The sequence below is a fragment of the Akebia trifoliata genome, chromosome 4, assembly GCF_017979445.1.
Source record: "Akebia trifoliata isolate Shusen 1 chromosome 4, ASM1797944v1, whole genome shotgun sequence".
NCBI lineage: Eukaryota > Viridiplantae > Streptophyta > Magnoliopsida > Ranunculales > Lardizabalaceae > Akebia > Akebia trifoliata.
Window position 1 is genome coordinate 2,356,211 of NC_141378.1, and position 23,635 is coordinate 2,379,845.

At 35.7% G+C, this 23,635-nt stretch overlaps 3 protein-coding genes across 4 annotated transcripts; 1 reads left to right on the top strand and 2 right to left on the bottom strand.

Moving 5' to 3' along the window:
- Positions 1-9,007: 9,007 nt before the first annotated feature.
- On the top strand, positions 9,008-15,230 carry LOC147402901 (serine/threonine-protein kinase MPS1-like). 2 transcript variants are annotated; one of them, XM_086438294.1, is made up of 6 exons: positions 9,008-9,388; positions 9,739-10,118; positions 10,214-11,254; positions 12,476-12,676; positions 13,982-14,143; positions 14,406-15,230. In XM_086438294.1, the coding sequence occupies exons 1-6, from the start codon at positions 9,226-9,228 to the stop codon at positions 14,976-14,978; spliced, it is 2,520 nt and encodes an 839-aa protein (XP_086294420.1). In that variant the 5' UTR covers positions 9,008-9,225; the 3' UTR covers positions 14,979-15,230. The 2 variants fall into 2 exon arrangements, with proteins under 2 accessions (XP_086294420.1, XP_086294421.1); XM_086438295.1 differs by having other exon boundaries at positions 9,010-9,388; positions 9,739-10,155; positions 10,266-11,254.
- Positions 15,231-15,400: 170 nt separating this feature from the next.
- LOC147402902 (Pentatricopeptide repeat (PPR-like) superfamily protein) lies at positions 15,401-19,537 on the bottom strand. Its single transcript, XM_086438296.1, has one exon. The coding sequence runs from the start codon at positions 18,870-18,872 to the stop codon at positions 16,794-16,796; it is 2,079 nt and encodes a 692-aa protein (XP_086294422.1). The 5' UTR covers positions 18,873-19,537; the 3' UTR covers positions 15,401-16,793.
- A 136-nt stretch (positions 19,538-19,673) lies between these two features.
- Positions 19,674-23,351, bottom strand: LOC147402903 (ubiquitin-fold modifier 1). Its single transcript, XM_086438297.1, has 4 exons — positions 23,193-23,351; positions 23,014-23,111; positions 21,074-21,106; positions 19,674-19,942 (listed from the first exon to the last, which is right to left on the bottom strand). Exons 1-4 carry the CDS (start codon positions 23,255-23,257, stop codon positions 19,866-19,868), a joined length of 273 nt encoding a protein of 90 aa, XP_086294423.1. The 5' UTR covers positions 23,258-23,351; the 3' UTR covers positions 19,674-19,865.
- Positions 23,352-23,635: the final 284 nt, after the last annotated feature.

Genomic DNA, 23,635 nt, shown 5'->3' on the forward strand with positions numbered 1-23,635 from the left:
TTACCAATTCTCTTTAGAGTTGAAACTTGAAACGACTCTCTCTCAAATCTTACTTTTTCAATTATTCTCCCATGATAAAACCGTTTATTCGATTGACAAGATCACCTATCATTTTGCCACGATTTAAATAATAACATAAATTATAAAAAAGATGCCATTGGAGATAAAAGCAACTACCATCATTAAAATATATTATTTATTTTTAAATATTAAATAAATTATCCCCTGTTTTCAATTTGATCATTAAAAGCGTGTCCTATGCAAAGTATTGAAATTAGGCTTGTCAATGCCTCCGTTGATTAGTTGGACTGGTCCAAATTGGTATGATGAGTGGGTCTAATGTAATATTTGTAATTTTTTTCAAAAATCAAATATTTCTAAGCCCTTTGGTTTCATGGTTTTTAAACTCATCATAGATCGAGACCTATCATCCGAGTTAACTCGATATCAGAGTTGAACGAGACCAACCATAAAGTTATTTTTTGATTGAGTTTTACGTCTAACGTTCAATTTTTTGAGTTATCTCACAAGATGTCTCAAACGTATCGGAAAACTCGTCCAAGACGACTTGGTACCTGAGCTAAACGAGACGAGACACAATACCGAGTTTAAAAACCATGTTTGGTTTAGATGAAAATAATGAGTTGATAACAAAGTTCAATAACCTATAAATAAATTATTATAAGTGTTGAAGACCTTGAAAATGATCCATTTGAGGAATAAAATCAAGGGATTTTTAGTTATAAATTTTAGAAAACCAATGATTTCAAGGGTTTTGCCCAAGGGATTAGGAGGAGTTTGAAAGTGATGGATTAAAAATGACTTTCATTAATTTAAAGATAATTTAGCATAGAGATTGAAACTAAATGATTTAGAAATAATTGCCAAGGGTATTTTGATTACCAATTACAGATGTCCAAACATTCATGTCAATTTCCAAAAGTCTATCGAAGAAGACCTTTGGACAAAGGGGCGTGTCATCAATTTAAAAAAAAATAAAAAAACGAGGACTATCTCATGAATTAATCAAATGGGTATGTCTATGAGAGATAAATACTATAATCAAACTATTTGTGACTTGGCTAGGCCGGTTGAGTTGCCAATCAAACTGATTGAATCACATAAGTCAATTGGGCTTTTTGAAAATGAATTTTTTTCATTGAATTGGCTTGTGATAGCTTTCGGATCCACTGCAACCCTCATCTTCAATTTATCACTTTCAACCTAATCACTTGAAGAAGACCCTTGATTTTTCCATATGAAATTCCATCATTATTTACTTCAAGAATCATATCTTGTGTCATGAGATTTGAAGGTTGAAGAAGTAGATAGAATCCTAAGATTGAAGGGAATGATAAAAATGTTTTGAAGGTTGAAGTCGATCAAATCTTAGTACTAAAGAAAGAGTAGGGTGAAAAATGAACTATAGGTTGAAGAGACATGGGACATGGGTATGGGAAGGAATCAAAAGATTTTATTTAATATTTCAAATTTGGGTCAAACTAGTCAGAGTTGTCAATTGAACCGATTTGGACCATATCCACTAGCCAATTGCCATTGATTGGTTCGGGGTTTTAAAATATTGATAACAAACATGTCATTAGATGGATGACATAAGACGTTAGCCTATCGTTTTTCCCAAATCTATCTATAACCATTCAAACAAAGTAAATAATTTAAAATTAAAACCTTCATTGTTGGGAGGACATTTTCTCTCTTTTTGGTCGTTTTTACAACTTTTGAGAATATATGACATAATGACACGGTTTGAAATGAAACACTCTAAATTAGAAAAATTCATATTAACTAACGATTAAAGAAATAACATTAGAGAAGAGATTGGGCATTAAAAGTAAATCATCTTTCAATGAATTAACTATAGTCCTTTAATTTTTGAAATTAGAGTTTCCTCTTCAAGTTGAACTTCATATTTAAATTCATTGATAAAACATATAAATGAATGATTTAAGTCATTTTTATTCAATCATTTTAAAAAACAAATGGTCTAGTCCTTGACAAGATCATAGTCTATGGAATGGGCAAAGCCCAAATACGAGCGGGTTTGCTCTTCATATGGATACCCCATCATAAAAAATAAAAATAAATATTTTTGTGAAAATTATCATTTTGCTCAAATAAAAGAAATCATAAACCAATCACACTAACCCAATTGTATTGAAGGCATTTTGATTATCCTCATTTAGTTATTGCTTATTTGAGATTTTGTAAATCTCTCCTTGTTGCAAAGAAATAATTTAGAAAAAAATAAAATAAAAAGTGAGATTTATTTAACTTTAAAGGATAATCACTAAATATTACGAACCAGTTTCCATACGTGTCACTTATCTCGGTCAGTAAATTTGGTTCAATCTCTGTGTTGATGAAATGACGTTCGAGAAGTCGCTTTCTACGATAACAGATAAGTTTGGGGACCTGAGTGATTCCGTACTCCATGATGCACAGGATCACAAAGAGACCGTCCTTTTCGTTTGACCATAATCCAGTCAACGGTACACATGCTGACTGTATTCCAACGTGGCAACTACACCTACGTCAGTGGTCCCCTGTTGCATTCTTACTGGTCAAGAGTCAAATCTCCACTTGGCTTGGTAAAAACGGCTGCACTCGGCTTGGCTGATTGATCGTGTGAGCCAACTGAACAAGTTGCGTACGTGAGTTACGTACGTAGACACACTCGGGACCACATGACGACTAGACAAGGCACGTTATGACCGACACGTATCGTACGTAAGGTTCAGAATCAGGGTGATGGGGCCGGTCTACGAAGGCCTCTGTTGCATTTCTTCCACGTGTCTGTACGAGGTTGCACTTGTCCTTGATGTCATACCCATTACAATTCGGACGTGTGCACAATATCAGCAAATCTAAGAAGTCCTTGCGGACAAGATATCTGTACGATTGCAAAAAACTATGAATTAACGTAAAACAAAATTTTGTGATGCCAAATGCTTGGTAGGCACTTGCCACTCTATTGCAACAAAAATTAGCTGGACTGCTTAGCTGCCCTCAATTAACTAAAAGATTATTGTAAATTTTTGCACCATATCATTCACACTCATATTTGGTTGCCTTGTGTGATTTTAACTGGAGTGGTAATAACATGACTCCCTCTCGCGTGGCATACTCAATCGATTCAATTTGTCTGAATCATAGATTTTATGTCTCGGGATACACAATCGTAATTCTCATAAATATTTGCATTTGTGTATATGGGGATGTGCAGTGGTTGTATATCCCGAGGCATAAGGTCTATGATTTTGGCACACCCCACGTTAGGAGGGTCAATTGCATATGCCACATGGGATAGTCATATTATCACGACTCTTTTCCTACACACTTTCACGTTAGGATGTGTGATATAAGGTACAATCTTGAGGTCACTTCAATATCATTTATTTTAAAATGCATGTAAACCCATAAAGATAATAATAATAATATAAAAAAAGGTTAAATTATAAAACTTCCAAAAGGTCAAATTTTGTTGTTGTGAACTTCCCATTTCAATGTACTAGTCATTATAATTTCACAAAAGGGGAAATATACATTTTTTGAAATTAATTGATACATTTTATGTAAGTGGGGAAAAAAATTATTGTCTTATAAAATAAGAAATATTTATTTCTATTTTAAATTTAGTAAATGATTAAAAAAAAAATCTTTATAAAACAAAATTTTTTTCCACTTAAATAAATTGTTTTAGTTCTAAAAAAGATAGATTTATCATTTTTGAAATTAAAATGAAGAGAGGGCTGAAATGGAAATTTGACAATGTTGAGTGCATATTTTGGAAAATCGGCCTAAAAACAAAGTTTTAAAATTTTCTACTGATAGATGCTCTTACATTTATAATGGATTGGTTTTTGATGGATCCAACAATGAATGATTTTCCTTTGGTACTTTCCTCATTATATTTGATGTGTGAGTTTTTACATTAGTCTTAAATTGTTGCAGCTTTTGAAGCCTGTCTTTCCGTATGTTTATATTTTGAATATCTCATATTTCACAATAGTGAATAAAGTTGGGATGTCAATAATTCCTGCTGAAAGATAAAAATAGGTATTTTCACCCATGCTCTAGAACTTATAGGGAAGTAGCTTAAATTCGCAAAAATGCAATAAAATTTTGCTCAAAGATGCTGCCATTTTGTAATAATTGATATAGTGGTTCAAGCAATTGTGCACGAATCACATGAGTGAATATTCGTATTTTACATTTATGTGCATCGTCATTTACCTTTGTAGAATCTGGACCCTTTGGCTTTACTCTTGTCCAAAGTCTTGTTCAACTTTTTTTTTTCTTTCTTGTTAATGTTTTCATGCCGTATTGGCTTGATGAGGAACTTTTATGACATGGAATTTGAGAATCAAAATCTCCAACATGGTAAGTCTTACTGAATTGGCATGTAAAATGATTATTATAACTTCTAGCAATTCAATAGGCAAAGGTTTTCTTGTCGTGCTCGCTAAAATATAAGATTATAATCAAGGATGTGGCATGGTCATGGGAGGCGATACGAAAGAGGTTGCAATTTTAGATTGAACGAGCCAATCTATGTAGCTGTGGAAACAAAATGAGTAATTCATCCCTTTTTAATGATACAAGGTTTATGTTTTAGGAAGGATGGGATTCCTGCTCATTGTATCTTCATTTCAGTAGAATATTTAATTAATGTGAACATGAGCATAGACCATGATTTTGAGGCTCAATAAACACCAGCCCGGTTTGGTCCATTGACAGCCCTACCCATATTTACATGGGTGATTTAGAAAGGGTTTTGGTGAATATTTGTGATACCTTTTCAAACTAATGACATACCCCTAAACCACAATCTTCACAAAGCGAATAACAAAAAAAATGACCTAAATGCTATTGTCTTTGATATCGTGCCACAAACCCTTGAACAAACCCTTGATTTTCTCAAGGGGTAAAAAAAATAAGGATTCTTGACAAGATGTTGACGACAAGATAGATGAGTTTAATAGAGTTACAAAAAAAAAAAAAAAAATCCTAGCAGTTGAATAATTTGATGACAATAGGCTTTTTGATAAGATGCTGAAGACAAGATAGACAAGTTCGACAGAGTTACGAAAAAAATAAAATCCTAGAGGTTGAAGAGTTTGATGACAATGGGCTTTTTGATAAAATCAAATGGTCTTTTTAGGTTTTGCTATGAATTGAAGGCATTTAGATCATTTTTATTAGTCTTACAAGGTCTTTTTTTTTTTTTTGAGGGGGGGGGGGGAGGTGTTGGTTGTCGTCAGTTTGAAAACATGAGTCTTCAAAGACGTATATATTAAACAACACCAAGGCATGTAAAATAGTGTTCATTAACCTAGTTATGTAAGATGGGTGAGTTATGGGCTGAATGAGATAGACAACTTCGATTAGGTGCCTAAACCAAGTCAATAGCTATAAACGACAAGAATACCCCATGTCATACACATACATGTCATTTCAGCCAATGTTGGCCAGGTGGTGTCATGGTTTGTTATTGCTGGTGTAGGACTAGTGGCAGAAGAATTCATGGAATACTCGGATCATCAAAAGTCCAAACGAAAGGCCTGATAGCACTAGTGGGCCCACAGATGTGGATGGGTGACAGAGTCAGAATCATCCATGGAGACCCATTCTTGAATGAAAACGTCGGGACATTCAAGTTCCATGGAAACTCAGTGTGTACGCAGCTTCGCATCACACACAACTATTTTAACTTTAGCAACATTTTCTTGATTATCTTCAATTGTTGAACAATGCAACTTGTAAGAGGAAGGTCTATATGTTGTCATGAAACATGTATGTGTGAAGATCTCCCCACCATAGAAACACAAAAAATGATGTGCTAACTCAGTTTCTATTTTAAACAATTCCGGACTCATCATCTTCATCAAAGCCTTATCCCCAATATTTCAGGTTGCCAATCAAAAGAACTCATGATTGGTCAAAAAAAGAAGTAGAATGGTCAAATGCTTTTACAAATACAACCATATAAAATCAAAAAGCAGTTTTTGAACTTAAAACAACTTTAGGAAGGTGGTGAGGCCTACAGTCAAAAAAGAGGGAAAAGGTACAGTTTTTGGGACTACAACAACAAATAATGTGATGGAATAGAGAGTCCAAAGCTTGAGTAATATAATGGATCTCCATCTAATTTGGTAGAATATGCTGACCTTGTCAATCAAGTAGCTTTGGGAGAAAATTGAATATACTTTTGTGCCCCCCAAAGTGAAGCTCCACTGTCTATAAAACTTCAAGTAAATTGTATGTAACTAGGCATGGTTGAATTTAGCTAATTCTGCTTTGAAAAAGACAATCATGGTTTCTTTTCTTAAATTGAATGAGAAGCAAAATTTCAGAATGACTTTATCACTAATTAGTTGGTAATCTTCTAACTTTTTTTTTTATAAAAAAATGTTACTTCCAAGATACTTTATATAATATTGGCAACCCATAAAATCGAATCAAACCAAACTGACCTTTGTTCGGTTTGGGTTGTTTTGGTTCTTGTAGATGCAAATCTTGCACTAATTTGAGATTCCAATGGTTGATTGATTTCTTCCTTCTGTGCTCTTGGGTGTGCTTGCAACAACACCTCTCCAACACCCAAGTTAGGACTTTAATACAAAAATAGCGTAAAGTTTAAAGGAGAAGGAATTGCATACCTTTTAGTGCTCATTATCCTTGTATTTATAGGGTTTCAACCCAAGGATGCTCCTGATTTCCTTCCTAAATTCCCCCACCCCCTAATTGTTTTAGTAGTTCCCTCTTATTAGAAATGTACTTGCCCCTTATTCTATGTTCGTTTATCCCTTCGAATCAGGGATCTTCCCTTATCTTTGCGAACTTTGACTACTATTGTGATCAAATCTTCCTTGTGTGTTCCGACCTATTTCTTTTTGAATTCCAGAGCTAGTCTCCCCATGCATCCGAGTTTCCTAACCATCTGACTTCCTATCTTCTGACCTTATCAAGAAGTGAGATTTGAATGGTTAAATTCTTATGGTGTTCGTCGTCTATGATGCCTTTTCTATATGGTTGGAATTTGGGTATCAAAGTCTTGGAGTTCCCCTTTTATGATCCCATCATGCCACGTGTTACTCTCTGATGCCATACGAAAAATATCCTCCACAATTCTATTGGCATTTGATTCGATTCTGGTTCTTATTTAGTGGAATCGATCTATGTTGGTTCGGTTTCAATTTTTCCCCAAACTGAACCAAGTTGCACTCTTGGTAAAAATTGCACCTTCTATTTTGGCTGAAATAAATATTAATGAGTCAGCTTACTACCTTAATCCGCATTGATTGAATAATTTTATTTCTAATGAAACTGAAGAGAAAATCAATTTTATGAAAACAAAATGCCTCAACTCAACCTAACAACTCAAATTAATGTGAAACAGAGTTCTCCATGTAACCAATGTAAAACTTGGATGGAAATATCACATTCTCTGTGACACTCCTTGAGAAGCTACTTAAATCCTAGTCAATTGACTTTGCAATTTTTGAATAAAATCGGAAAACTTTTAGAATGTTCTCATGACCTAAATTCAAATCTCGTTGAACCCACCTTCACATTGGTACTTGGTAAAAGCGTGTACAGTACATAGTGTTGATGATCAACACACAATTTGGTCTTAAAAAAAAAAAAAAAAGATAAAAATGGAAATTATCAAGGAAATAATAGAGAAAATTTAGTCCATATGGTTTCAAGGAAATTTTTTTTCTAAAGCAAATGAAAGCAGATTTCCTCAGAAGTATTTGCTGGTTTCTATAATACTATTGCGGTTTATTCCCAATAATATTTCTCTATAGTATGTTTAATTGCAAAGGAAAACATTTTTAAAGAAAATTAATTTTCAGAGTTGTGGTATCACTCTTGGACTGCTTTTTCTACCTTCTCCTTCTATGTTTTACAATGCCTCGACATGTCGAGAAAATCATTTTCAATAAAAATAGATCTCACATAATCATATACCTAAAAATCACATTTCCCTTGAAAAAATTTCCTACTAATCTCTTAGTGCAGCCAGGTAGATCCTAAGGCTATGTTTCGATTGAGATAAGTGGAGAGAAGAGAAACTCATTAAGAGAAGACAAGGAAAGAGAAACTCAATTTATCTCCACCATGTTTGGATTGACAGGACAGAACGGGGGATAATTTTGGAATTTTAAAATATTTTAAAAGAGATATAAAGGTAGAATTGAAATTATAAAATATTTTAAAAGGCTTTCTCTCTGAACTTTTGGAGAGAAAGAAAATTCACCTACTTTTCTCTCCTCTTCTCTCCAATTCGTTTCTCTTCTCTCCCCACTTAACAATCCAAACAAGAGAAATAGAGAGGAAGGCATTTATTTTCTCTTCTCTTCTCTCCATTTCTCTCAATCCAAGCACAGCGTAAGGGTCAAGTAGGAGATTTTTTTTCTTCTCTCAATAAGATAGAAAAATAAATTTTGAGAAAAAAAATAACTTCTTGCAAAATTTTACTATCATATGCCACAACATATATGAAATGACTTACATGCCCTCATCCTCAACATTTTCCTCTTGCATATGCCAGGAATTTCAAAATCCCACGTTGTGCATTGCAAAAATATGAAATGACTTAAATACTTGCATCTTCAACACGTATAATAAAACCTTTGATTTTTCTTATCAAAACTAATTATCTTTATAACCTTCAAACTTGGAACAAAATAGGATTTTTGGAAAAATACATAGATGATAGAATTTTGCATAGAAAAATGAAGGGTATGCTAGGAGGGGGTTAAGGAGAGTTGGAAATAATGGATTATAGATGAGATTGAATATGTTAAAAATTATTAATTAGAGGTCAAACAATTTGAAAAATGAAAGGAATTAAGATTGAAGATGAGGGCATTTGGGTCAATTTATTAGTCCACAAGAGAAGACTAAGGAACAAGATGCATGTCATCAACTTGACAACATAGAGGGCTGTATTTCAAATAGTCACCTAAAATTCGGAGCAGCAACAAAATATGTGTTTTTCTCATTTAAACTTTGCGTCTTTCCGCCATTTCTCTGCCCCAATCTGCAAACAGCAAATCCTCCTCCATGGAATCACAATTCAGAGCAAAATCAGCTTCGCTGAACTCATGGGAAAAACCCTAGATTTCCCCATCTGAAGCTTTTCACAACATCTTTTGTTTCCTCTTCGCGGATCAGAGATGCCGTTGAGATCTGGCCATGGAGAGGGAGGCTGACCTTCCGGCCCCACCTTCATCAACTAATGATCTCCACCGTCCGATATTGTCTAAGGCCCACCCTTCTCGCTCCTCCATCTCTTCATCTTCGTCATCCGATTTCCTCCGGCATGTTCAAGCCGCTTTCAAGCGTCACAGACCTCTTGGTATCTCTCTCCCTCTCTAGGGTTTTGATTTTTGCTAGTTTGAACTTTCAAGGTTTGTAAAAATTTAGGATTTTATTTCATTTACAACACAGAGTACAGAACTAAAAATCTAAAATTAGGATTTTTTTTTTCTTTAATAGTTAACGTTTAAGGTTTGGAAAAATAGAATTTTATTTCATTTCCAATACGGAGTACGGAATAAAAATCTAAAATTAGGGTTTTTTTTTTTATATTAGTTATCTAGTGTTCAAGGTTTGAAAAAAAACAGTTTTTTCGATTCCAATACAGAATGCAGACTAAAAGTATAAAATTAGTGTTTGTTAATTCGGTTTGCTATGAGACATTTTCAGGTGCAATGCAGTCCAGTAGTATTCGACCAACGCGAATTTTGGTTCCCCAAAGAGAACTGTTGAAAACCTCTACTTCCGACACCGGTAATGTGGTTGGTACTAGTAGTTCTAATGATGTGGTGTCAAAAGAGGGTAAAGCACCACATGAGTTGATTGAGCAGAGGAAGAACATTGCTGTTGCTGCAGAAAACCCTAATGATTCTTCATATGCTCCGCCTTCAATTATGTGTACTACAACAAAAACCTACAATGAGACCAATGATCCCTTTGGTTTGCAGAAAAACGAAACTAATCCCGTCCATGATTGTAAAAATGATCACTTTTTTCCATCCTCAAGTGTTGCACCTCAACACATTTCAACCATTGAGCCTCAGAAGAAGGTTCAATTTTATTTGGGTGAACCTGCAAATTGTGAGAGTAAGTAGCTTTGGCTGCAATATGTTTTGCATAATTTTCTATTGCTCTGTTTATGCAGGTATCGATGAAAGAAACATTGTTGTCTCATATGGGTTCTCTTGAATTGGCAGAGATGGAATGGGATGCGAGCAATCAGGGAGAGATGCCAGCTGTTAACGATCACGAACTGAAACAGAGGGATTTTCAGCAAACGGAAATGTCTGACATCAGTTTGAGGTCAGATGTTGGGATTTATTCTTTATTAGCAAAGAGAAACACACTGGTGCAAGGTCAGCAGCGTCAATTCCATGAACTTCATGGGAAGGACATAAGCCTTCCCATGACTCAATCATCAGTTGTGGGCTCATCGTGCATGACCACAACATCAATCCACTCGAAATCTGCACCAATGGTGAATTCTACAACCTATAACTCTCGTTCATGTCAAGATAGTAGTTCTCATATGGAAATAGAACCTTTGGAAGGACTTAATGTGAACCCTCATCGTACAACTCAAGGAGATCCCGTGCAACCACCGTGTCACACATTTCAGCCCACCAGCACGATGTTAGCTGACACGTCATCCGCCCCAACTCAAGTGTCTATCTCTGGTTTAGAGACCCCAGTAGGTGTTAGGGGTCATGTTATGTCAAAGGATCAACAAGGATTAGTATCGAAGGAAAGTGATGGGTTGGGTTCTTCTCTTATCGAAGATAGGTCAGCTAAACCAAAAGAGTTTTCGGGTGATGTTACTAATGTGCAATCTCAGGCTCCAATGACGACAAACTCATCTTCAGATGTGAAACTGGAATCTTCCAAATCTGTTAAACCAGAAAATGCTGCAAGTAACAAACGAGCATCGGTTCCTCGTAAGAAGAATTATAATCCAGATTTATTCTTTAAAGTTCATGGGAAGCTCTATCAAAAGCTTGGAAAGATAGGTAGCGGAGGAAGTAGTGAGGTTTACAAGGTCATATCGTCAGATTGTACTGTTTATGCCCTTAAAAGGATCAAGCTTAAAGGTCGTGATTACTCTACTGCTTATGGGTTTTGTCAAGAGATTGAATATCTAAACAGGTTAAAGGGAAAGACCAACATCATACAACTGATTGATTATGAGGTACAAACACTTCTCATCAATGCAATGTGCAAACATTAGTCTAATTAATTACTTTGAGAAATCTTTACCAAGTTTAGATCCTTATTGGTCGTCTCATAAATATTTGTTGTTTACTATTGGGTTTAGTTAAATAATGACACTGTGGCAATCTGCAAATAATTTATCTAGAAAGTAAAAACACATGGGTATAGGTGAATTGAGGAGTCTAGCATAGGGTGGTAAATGTCTTTGACCTCAGCTATTCCTTGACTTGTGATATAGTTAATCAATTCATGAACTAGGTGTTAAACTTTGATGTTTGTGTCTATTTTGGTTAGCTTAGAAAATTGAAATAGTTTAACCAATGTGGAAATATCACAATTCCATGTAATTGAAAATTTTATGTTAATTTTCTTTGGAATGTTATGAAATGATTAATGTTATTAGAAACACTCTCCCGTTTTCATCAAGCTACAAAAGCACACTCCTGTTTGCCATGGGGGTATGTAGAAAGAAAGGGAATTGAAGGGTGTTTGGAAGCAAGGTAGAAGACCTTCAGGCTGTTGTTATCAATGGTCATCCCCTTTCAAGGAATGTAGAGATCTTTCTTTTAGGACTTGGTTTTTAGATCTGACATCATCATCAATGGAGATGCCTTACCTAGTTTATGAAATTTCTACATCGTTTAAATTTTTTCAAACATTTTTGAAAAAAATTTGATGTAGTTTGTTATAGGATATTACTATACATAGTAAAAACTTGTTTTCTAAAATAGTTAATTTATTATTTTCTTCTTCTAGGTGTTGACCTTGGTGTTTTTTTTCTTCTCACATGTCTTACATAGCCTTCCCTTATTGGGAGGAATGATCCGGTGCTATTTGCATTAAGAAAGCTTGACACATGATGTTGAAATTTGACTTCATCAATATCTATCCATATCGATGGTTGCACTATATCCATATCGATTGTACAAGTGCAACATTCGTACTAGTATTTCCTCCTATATGGAGCAAATGTATGTACCCTTAGATAGAAGCCTTTTTTTTGTGTGGTTCTACCTAAGTGCTATCAATCAGACAACACACATGCATACAAATGATTACAAACCAAAATCTTAGTGGAAGGGACCCTTTCAAGTTGGCTAATATTTCTATTCTATGTTCAAGTCTAACGATATATTTCTGTTTTATCATCCTGTATGTTATTCATTAGCACTAATGATATCAGGTGGCTCCTTCCTAGGTGACAGATGAAATTTTGCTCGCCCAGGTACTGAATTGTTCCATGAATATTAAGGATGGGAGAATCAGGGATGATGCATATATTTACATGGTACTTGAATATGGAGAAATTGATTTGGCTCATATGCTTTCACTGAAATGGAAAGAAATGGATAGCTCCAGTTGGAATATAGATGAGAACTGGCTTCGGTTTTATTGGCAGGTATTAATCCACACCTCGCCCTAATTCATGATTGTGAATTGTACCTAGTGATTTACATGTGATTAGAAAATTTACTGATGATGGTTCACATAACAGTTGCCTTAGACAACGACTCCTGAAGGTGGAAACATGATTTTGTCTAGCAGTATAAACCAGTTTCAAGAGGCCAGTCTTAGAGTTACCTTCTTTTGAGAAACTCCCAAAAATGGCAAAAGAGAAGTTTTCCTTTGATCCAACCTCATGTGCTTCACTTCTTAACTTCCATTTCCAGAAATTGCATGACCTGTTTTGCATATATAGGAGACAATTTCCTAATTTTGATGAAGCGGAATTTTATTGAAATCTGAATTCTTGTTTACTTGGTTTTATTGTTATTCACAGCATCTTCTTACTGTCTATTCATTAAATTCCCCATCCATTTTGCTTTTTGTCAGCTTATAATTTATTCAAGCTCTGAAGTGTTAACTGCATTTGTCACTTCTTGATGGGCATTTCTGACATTTCTCTCTTTTCCTCTAATACTTTTGCAACATTTTTATGACTATCGACCAATTACACAGACATGATGTAAATTTTTGTAATACACTCAACACACATTTTACACGGTAAAAAATTTAAACATGATTTCTGATGAGTAGAAATGTGTGTTGGGGAAACTGCATGTTGGCTTAAAGCCTGCCTGCCTTCTTTCCCCCCTCCCCCCACCCTCGAATTTAGTGAAATTATCTCTTGTTTCTGTTTCAGGAATTATTTTGTTGCCTCATTCACTTGATCAACTCTAGAATTTTTTGTAAGAATGGTGATTCTTTATATTCACATGCTGCTACCATAAATTGTACAAATATTTATTTACAGCAAAAGCTGTATTTTATGCTTGATGACTCTAGCCAAATTTATATTCAGTGAGAGCTACATTAGTGTTCTATCAGACAGAAGAACATTATTATAAAAGAACATCATTTTTGAAAGGCATTGGAATGACCAAACACAAATTCTCTAAGTCTAAGTTTATTTATTTGTGCATTCCTTTCTGTTTTCGCATTAATTTGTTACTTCAGTCTAATCTGTTGTTCCAGGTGATCCTTTTGCCAATCTCTTAAATCAATTCAAGCCTATTTAAGGTTCTCAAATGCAAAAATAGAGTTCCATTTTGTCTCATCTGAAGCTGGTTGGCCTGGAAATATAGTTTTGCAAGTCATATTCCCTTGAAGATCATTGTATATGAACTTCTTGATCATAAGACAACACTTGATCAGTCTTTCGATTTTCTATATGGAAAAATGCTGATGTGTTCTGTTTTGGCAGCAAATACTTCAAGCTGTAAACACAATACATGAGGAACGCATTGTACACTCAGACTTGAAGCCAGCCAACTTCCTTCTTGTCAGAGGCTCACTCAAGTTGATTGATTTTGGCATTGCCAAAGCTATAATGAGTGATACGACTAACATCCAACGTGACTCACAGGTTTCGTTCACTTACTTCGTATATATGTTAAGAAAATTAGTTTTATTGAATTTGGTGTATTATACAGAGATCTAACCTCCTTCACATAGTGGAGCAATGTGTAGTACTAAACCTAAAGGATACCAAAAACGATTTTACCTGACATAAATTAATGAATAAACATGATTTTAACAATCATCTTCATCAACATATTACGAAAATATGTTTAAAAAAAAAAAAAAAAACAACAACAAATTACTCATCTTAATATCTACTACTACAGGTTGGTACGCTGAACTACATGTCTCCTGAAGCATTCCTTTGTAATGAGAACGATGCAGACGGAAACACAATCAAGTGCGGTCGGCCATCTGATATTTGGTCTCTCGGCTGCATCTTGTACCAAATGGTCTATGGGAGGACACCATTTTCTGAATACAAGACATTTTGGGCCAAATTTAAGGTCATAACAGATAGAAACCATGAGATTACATATGAACCAGTTTCAAACCCATGGTTACTCGATCTAATGAAGAATTGTCTTTCATGGGAGCGCAATGACAGGTGGCGAATACCTCAGTTACTTCAGCATCCCTTTCTTGTTCCTCCAATACCATCCCAATTGTCCTCACCCCAAGACCATGGTTGTAAACTGCTTCAGCAGATTTCTGAAGCTTATGAGAATGATCATAAAGCATCGAGTTTGTGTTCTCAAATTCAACAGCTCCTTATGGACCCTGACCCTCATATAACATCTCATTTCTCTACATCACAAGACCATTGTGTTTTGCTGTCGCAAGTGACAAGTCTTTGCTCTCAACTCCTGCGACACCTGGCAAACCTTGAGAAAGAGTAATAGACCCCAAGCATGTAAAGTATAAACATCAGCTTAAGAAGTGTATTTTATGATTTTGTTTCATTATTTTGTTTGGAATTCCACGTGATCTCTACCAGCTGGTTTCAGGTGTTCTTTTAAAGAGGAAAGAAAAGCAGAGAGCACCTAATGCTTTGGATGTTTTTGTTATTCATTGAGCTGAGTAGATTACATGTTTTTGGTTGTATATTTTTGTAATTTATTGAATTGATATAGGTTGTCTCTGTTCCTACACTTAAGGTGTTCAGCTTCTATGATCAATCAAGGAAATTTGCATAGAAGCTGCCAGATATTAATATTTCATCCTTTATCATCTCAACTCATGATTAGTGTGCACCTCAATTGATGTCAAGGTGTTACAAAACAATGGGAACTTTTATTTTGAAAGCAATGTTTAATGTAATCTCAGTGTCAATACGTGTATGGTATTCAGCCTAAATGTTCTTTCTCGATGGTTTGGATCTTTTCAGGACAATCTGAGAATCCAACCATTGAGAAAGGACACTGATTTGCTCACTATTCTGCTAAGAGTTAGTGTTGGCAATTTGGCAATCCATGGCCAGCTATCCAAACACAATGATTAAAGATTGCGAATTGCCATAGAGTCACATGCAGTGTTCTTTGTTATCCTCTGTTATCTTTTTGATAAATGGAATACTGGATTTGCAGTGTTAAAAAGCAGCATTATATGTGAGTGGCAGCTATTCTTTTGTTGCAGTTTTTTTATATAACTGATTTGTGTTATAAATGTGGATTCAGGCATAATTATTTGAAAGGACAACATTGTCACCAATCATATATAAACACTGTATCCATTACAAATATTTACATTTTTGATGATTTATTGCTCACCAAGCAGGGGCCCTCTGCCCATCTATCTTCACCAGTAAAAAACATTGATTAAACAAAAGTGCAACCAAGCTTTGCTTTTAGAAACAATGATTGATGAAAACTTGATAAATTGTGTAGAACATTGCACACAATATTTCAGGTATAGCACCCCAACAAGCATTTCCACTGGCTTGAAAACCGCAGTATTGTCTATGATGATCTATAAAGCATTTGTTGTGCCAACTTCCATCAATGGTTTTCAGAAAATAATTCCAAAATGAATCCTATTTTGCCATTCAACTCTTACTATCTTCGTCAAATTTCTGCCTTCACTAGCTCCATTCACATTCTTTTGGGTCTTCCTCTCACTTTTTTAAGACCTTAACTTGAATATTCTTCTAACTGGGGCAGTAAACAACCTCCGTTGAACATACCCAAACCATCTCAATCGATTTTCTCTTAGTTCATTGCTGATTGGAAGCTACTCCTACATTTTCTTGAATGCATTCATTTCTAATTTTATCTTACCCAGTTTTTCCACCGATCTTGGGGGTTATATTGAAATGGCGGAGCTTGCAATAACAGACACATATTGCAACTTGATGTGAGAACACTACCTGGCGAGCCAGCCTTCAATAGAAGAGTTATCCAACATTGGTTGCTTGGAGAGTTCAAATTGTGTAAATTGCTGAATTTTCAAACAGCTCCAATTGTGCATGGTCCAATTAGAGTATACCCAGATTGCTTGATTATTAACCACACATAAATGATTGATCCATCACCGGTGTCCATCTTTTCCATCCCTAGTTCCAGAGTGCTCGAGTTTTACCATGCCATGTCTTTGGGTGGCATTTCTTAGTTCCTGACCTCACATAAATGATTGATCCATCACCCGTGTCCATCTTTTCCATCCTGAGTTCTAGAGCTGCTCAAGTTTTACCATGCCGTGTATTTGGGTGGCATTTCTTAGCTCCTGACCTCAATCCAACTTCTTCCCATTTCCTTAATACCCACTCCTTTGATAACTTCTCTCAGTTTTGTCGAATCCTCCCACATTCCCAAACTAGCGTAAATATTTGAGAGAGTCACATAGATTGAAACCTCTCCTGGAGAGATTGCTGGAAGGTATATGGCAATGCGATTACTAAGTGTAGCATTGGAGTGAATTCCACAAGACCAAAGCAAGGAGCCCCACATGGTTCCATCATCCTTGTACGGTGAATCTACAATTAACTTCTCGGCCTCTTCAAAAAATCCAGCTCTACCGAGAAGGTCAACCATGCAACAATAATGCTCCAAACGTGGTTCTAGTCCGTGCTCTACTTCCATGCACTTAAAAAGCACTAATGCTTCCTCAACTAAACCACCATGTCGGCATGCTGAAAGAACACCTAGAAAAGTGATCTCATTTGGCTTTACTCCCGATTTTACCATCTCATGGAGGAACTCAATTGCCTCCTTTGCTCTTCCATTCTGCCCGCACCCCACAATAATCCCTGTCCAACACACGGTATCTCTCTCTGTCACTCCATGAAACAAACTTAATGCATCATCAATTCCACCGCATTTTGTGTACATATCAATGAGAGAGGTCACTGTTATCTCCTCCAATCCATACCCACTTTTAATACAATATGCATGAACTTGTTTCCCGCCTTCAATTCCTGCAAGACTAGAACAAGCTTTAAGGACAGTTGAAACAGCAAACTGATCCACTTCAAGATCCAAATAAACCATATCTCTGAAAAGTGAAAAAGCTAGAAGGTTTGACCCATTTAGAGCACACGCTGCAATCAAACCAGCCCATGCAACTACATCCTTCTTAGGAAGCCTTTTAAACAATCCCAATGCATGCCTAGTGTTCCCATGCTTTGCGTGGAAATCTATGAGAATGCTTCCAACAACATAATCTAATTCATACCCATAGGTGACAATTAAACCATGGATTTGAAGCCCAAGTCTCCAATCACAAGAGTTAATACAGGCCTTCAAAACACTACTAAAAGTATAGGAGTCAAGAGGTGCACCCGATTTATAGATTTGAGAAACCAGATCAAATGCGGCAACATTTAGTTCATTAACAACATACCCAGAAAGCATTGAATTCCAAAGTACCAAATTATCATGAACAGACCCTTTTTTGCTTGAATACTCGACAAACAGCTTTTCTGCTTCAACGACTTCACCACATTTTGCATACATATCGACAAGAGCCGACATGGTAAAACTATCAGACTCAAAACCAGATTTGACCACATAGCAATGAATTTGTTTCCCCTTAGTAACTAAATTCCAACAACCACAAGTTTTTAGAGCACAAGGGAACGTGAACAGATCGAGCTTTACGCCTTCTCTATGCATAAAATATACAAATTCAAGAGCCCGTGGATTGTCATCGAGAGAAAATCCAGCAATGATTGTGTTCCATGAAACAATATCAGGTTCAGGCATTTGACGAAATAGATTCACCGCTTCTTCCATCCAACCGACCTTAGCATACCCATCAATTATCGTGTTCCATGAATTCAAAGTAACAGGAAAAATCGAATCGAAAACTTGTCGGGCGTCACCCAAGCTCCCACATTTAACATACATGTCCATAAGGGAGTTCATCAAAACTGTATCAAATTGCAACTTAGCTCTAACAACACTTCTATGGATCAACTTACCCAATTCGAGATTCCCCACCAAAGCGCATGCTTTCAGGGCAGCAGAAAATGTGAAGTTATTGGGTGCCTCCAATTCGGACTCGGACATCCGAGTAAAGATTCTCAGAGCCTCAACAGGACTACCTGCAGTGGTATACGCCGAGATCAAGGTGGTCCAACTGACCACGTTTCTCTCAGGCATTTCATCAAACAGTTTTCGTGCGTCTCCTAAAAGGGTGAAATCTTCGTACATTGCAATCAAATTATTCGCGGTGTACACGTTCTTCAAATACCCAAGTTTTATCAAGTGAGAATGGAGTGATTTTCCATGTTTGAAAGCTTGAGTTCGTCCACAATGGCGTAAAGATCCCATAATACGTTTCAAATCCATAAACATCCTCCATGAAGGAGATAAAGAGTTAAGATGGCGTTTTAGATTTTCTGAATTCAATAAGCCGAAAAAAAAAAAAAAAGAGTTTTAAAACTTTGAGTATACCCAACATTCAAATATCGAGGAATATTTCGAGTAATTTAAGTTGAATGGCCTACAAGAATGAGAGGAAGACGGAAAACCCAATGATAGAGCATGTGTTTTAATTAGCCGGGTATTTTTTTATCGGCCCAACATGGACTGGTTTTCATAATATAAATACGTCCATTTAGATATTGGGCTGGCAAGGCCAGAGCCGATACATTTAGAGTTGGGCTTTTTGGGAGGCCCAATTAGTAGGTCAACACGTAAATAGGCCTCTATATATGGGTTGTGGCCGTTGTGCCTGTGGTGCACGTTTCCAGGGGTTGAAACATTGTAGGTTCACCTTCCCAACCATTGGGAGGGGAGTACTGCTTTATGAGATACCAAGCCATTGTTTATTGGGAGGTGTGGGTGCCATGGAACACCATGTGTGTGTGTGTTTGTGTGAGAGAGAGAGTGTGTGTGTGTGTGTGGGGTGGGGGGGTCTTCTGTTTCTTCTCGAGTGTTGGTTTGACAAATTTAAGTGGGCAGTTTGGCTTCCCATAAGGGCTCGAGTAAGTGCTCTATTTGGATACTTGAGAGAAAATGGAGAAGCTGAGCTCGCATTTTTCTGGTTACATGAGTTTTTTACGGCTTCTTTGTGGGAAATTCTTCAAGAAACTCACACAGAGAGGCAAATTATGGTATCATTGACATGCCCACTTAATTGTAATTAAGGTAACATAATGTAAAATGTATTTCTTTCTTAAATTTATTTAGAGACAATCAATTTACACCTCACACCGTACCCGAGTCTATAGTATTTAAATAGAGCAGAATATGGAGATGCGAGCGATTAACATTGCCTTTATGTGAGGTAAGGGAAATACATAGAAAATCTTTCTTCACTCTTATAACCATGCATCATTTAAGAGATTAATGCTCTCCTGAAGCTCCAACTCTATCACGGGGAATCAAACGCAGTTCGGACCCATGTTTAAGGAAGACATTACCTGAAAACCAACAATTAAATTTGCAAAGGAATCATTTAAGTATCTAAAATTTATTTTTTCTTCTTTATAATGTTTCCATTGAATATTTCATATATAAAGGTTCTAAGCACTACATTTAGTAACATATGTAACCAGAAATCTACAAAGATGAACACTTTAGTGTCAGACTGTATTAAGCGTGGATGTTAGGTTGAAAAAACATATGAAGAACAGGAAAAATAACAAGAAACCTCTTTTTTCCAAAATTTTAACAATAATTAAAATTAGTCAAGAATGAAAATGAGAAAGAAGATATAGGTAACACTTGTATAAATTAAATTCACACTAAAAAACAACAAAGCCTTCTCCCAAAGGTTTGGGGTCGGCTAGACGAATCGTGTTCCTCCATTCCACTCAATCTGAAGCCAAGTCTTCTGTCATTGAGAGTGAGTTCATATTTGATTTCACTGTCTCCATCCAATTCTACTGGGCCTTCCTATCAGTAAGGGAATTGCATTTCTTGTAACCATGTTATGAAGAGGTACTACTACGGCACAAATCCAATTAACATGAACTAGGCATGGCTTGAAGTGTAACTTGTCCATATCTCATCACGATTCATACCTTAAAACCCCACAACCTTGAATCTTGAGTGAGACTTGGATTTTTCTGTTTGTGGGCACTGAAAATTTACTGGGATTGCTTAAATTTTTTATCATTTCTTTATACTCGTGTGTTTCTGACACTCCTACGTATACCTTTGCAAGTAGAAAACAAGTGTTGCAAAGATGGGTTCCATGTGAACCACAAATTTCCTTCTACACCCACATTGCAGGTTTCGGTTTTGTGTATCTACATCCACATATTTTATCCATTATCAATGAATAGATCCATAGGTTACTCTGTTTATATCAGATCAAATTTCAAAGCTAGGTTATCATAACATTGGTAGATGCGCATCTTCATTTCAAATCCATTTATCCAATTTTATTTCTATAACCCTGTCACACCCAATTCCATATAATCTAAAGCTACATAATTAAAAAATAATCAAAGTGACTACGTATTTCGAGAAGGGAGAAACATAGAGCAAATGCTGATGACATCTAAAACACAAAACTAAACAACAAAAGAAAAGAAAAATTGGCGTACCCGCACTTTGCTGAGGGTTGATGCCCACACCATCTGCATAAGAAATAAAAGGAGCTGCCAAATTAATTAACAGAAACAAATGAAAAAAAATCAAAATAAAAACATCATTTAAAATCAAAATCCAACATCTGTAATGCAGCCATATTTCTATAACTTGAAAATGTAGAAATTTAGTCTGGTTTCATCAAAGTGTGACCATGCTCATGAAAAACACAGCCTTACAAGTTACGATTAGATTAAAAGCAGGAGGTGAGAGCCACAATTTAATGGGTCCACCTAGAACTAGGAGGATTCCTAGGTCAAAAATCAAAACCTGATTGAATATTATAACCAGTTATAGGAAAACTAGAAAGAGAATGCACCTGAAATATTGTTTTTACACAAATGTTGGTGTTTTTTATAAGCATAGATTTACTCAATCAAAACAATATATATTGTCTGAGTTGAAGAGAGCTACACAAAAGATGCTAAATGACACAAACAACCTCCCCCCCCCCCCCCAAAACCCACCCATCTTCTACTTTACCTCAAAGATTTGGGGACAAATAAACAAATCATGTTCCTCTATTCAATTATGTTTAGAGCCACATCTTCTGTTTTATGTGAACGTTTCAGCTCTAACATAAAAAATAATGGCCTGCACATCCTCCACTTTTCCGTCAAAACCCTAAAGTTTCTTTCCGTCCAAGGATCCCAATGAACAGCAAACAAAAAGAAACTCTAGAGCACACAAATTCTAGGGGAAAAGGCAGGAGTTGGATTAACCCCCGAGAAGTCCATCATTGCCCTCAATAAAATCTAGTAAATCCCATATTATCATCATCACACTTGAATAGGATTAGCAAAATTTCGACTAGCTTTACACATTATCAAAAAAACAAAAAATTAACTTTTTTTGCAATTAATCAAGTGATCAATGTTTACAATCCCAACCAAATAAGCAGTCCAAATGAAGATAGCAACTTTATTTAAAAGTTGAAACCCCAAATAACATAATTCGAATTATTAAACTTGACCAATACCACCCACTTAGAAATTTACTTAATGTTCACAACTTTGACGAAGTGAAAAACTCGATTGAGAATTTAAGAGCATAGCGAAAATATATGAATAAGGGCTTCCGCTTGGGTCCCACATAACATATCATTTCAACTAGCACCTAATCTGATGCAAACTGTACAAACAGGATTCCAGATAAATTCACCATTCAACCCAATAAACAGGAATCCATTTAAAGAGTTTTGTCAAAAAAAAAATTCAGCATGCCTTCAACCCCACTCAACCCTCTTTCATTCAGACTTGGAAGCAGTAATACAATCCTAAGGGACTGCTTGGATAACTAATTTCAAACCCAAAAACAATTTTTTTTTTTTTTTAAGAATTCTTAAGAAAAAAATTGGGTGCAACAGTGGGAATCCAAACAGGTGATAAAGCTTGCAAAGAAGGATGACGGTGAATTGTACCCATAAACAGAATTAACATAAATACTTATGTAGACGTAACAAATTGTACCCATCTGATGGAAAGAGTACAAATGAGTTTTCAGATCAATTTGATATTCAACTCAATGAATTTGAATCCAATCCATGTAAAGAGACACATTTTTAAAGAATACTGCCAAAACCAATTCAACCCTCCTTCATGCTGACCTGGAACCTTTTTTTTTTTTTTTTAAAAAAAATCTTCCTTTTAAGCAAAGAAATTACTTCCTGGACCATTTTTTTTAAAGGTCTTTCTTAGAAGCAAAATAATTGCTTTTTTATGGGTGCAAAATGAGCAATCAAAACAGGCAATAAAGCTCGAAAGGACAAAGAAGATGAGAGAACCAAATCCATAAATATAATTAGCATAAAATCATAATGTTGAACCCCAAAATCAAAATTTTCAAAGGGTTATTAAGAAATTAAAGTAAGAGAGAGAGAGAGAGAAGAAATGGGTACCGTTGGTGATGATGGCACTGGTTTGCGGAGGTACTTTGAATTCCTCTGCAGCGAATTTCAGAACTGCAGTAAAAGGGGCTGCCTCTGGAACGCTGAAACTGCAACACAAATTAAACAAAATCAGACAAAGAGATGGTTACAATTAGAAAGATGAAACCCTAGAAAAGCTCTTGACTTACACTTTGAAGGGAAGTTTTGGGTCGGATGTTAGTGTGACTTTGAAGGAGACCTTTCCACCCGCCATTGTTGAGAGAGAGAGAGAGAGAGAGATTAGCAAGGGAGCGAGGGTTTTAATAGAACAGGGAGATAATTAAATAGGGGTGTCAATGGGTACCCATTTAACCGAATCCGAACCGGAATTGGAATAAAAAACCCTGGTTCCGGATCCTTTTTTATTCGAATCGATTAGAGCCGGGTTTAAAACGGAATCGAACCAATAGGAATCGAAATAGTTAGGTTCCAAAATAAATGGAACTCGAATCAAACCGCAGATACCCGGAATTAATTTATTTTCATACTATAGAAGATTTAAGGTATTTTTTATTTGAAAATAAATACATGTTATATATAATTTTTCAATTTTTCATATAAATTATCAATTAAAGTTTAAAATGAGGTATTC

Bases quoted from the DNA above. Each gene is read 5' to 3' on its own strand.
- LOC147402901 (XM_086438294.1), top strand. From the start codon at position 9,226: ATGGAGAGGGAGGCTGACCTTCCGGCCCCACCTTCATCAACTAATGAT. The intron at 9,389-9,738 runs GTATCTCTCTCC...AGACATTTTCAG, and splicing joins CAAGCGTCACAGACCTCTTG to GTGCAATGCAGTCCAGTAGT. The intron at 10,119-10,213 runs GTTCAATTTTAT...CTGTTTATGCAG, and splicing joins CCATTGAGCCTCAGAAGAAG to GTATCGATGAAAGAAACATT.
- LOC147402902 (XM_086438296.1), bottom strand. From the start codon at position 18,872: ATGTTTATGGATTTGAAACGTATTATGGGATCTTTACGCCATTGTGGA.
- LOC147402903 (XM_086438297.1), bottom strand. From the start codon at position 23,257: ATGGCGGGTGGAAAGGTCTCCTTCAAAGTCACACTAACATCCGACCCA. The intron at 21,107-23,013 runs GTACCCATTTCT...TTTCTTATGCAG, and splicing joins CAGTGCCATCATCACCAACG to ATGGTGTGGGCATCAACCCT. The intron at 19,943-21,073 runs GTACGCCAATTT...GTTGGTTTTCAG, and splicing joins CAACCCTCAGCAAAGTGCGG to GTAATGTCTTCCTTAAACAT.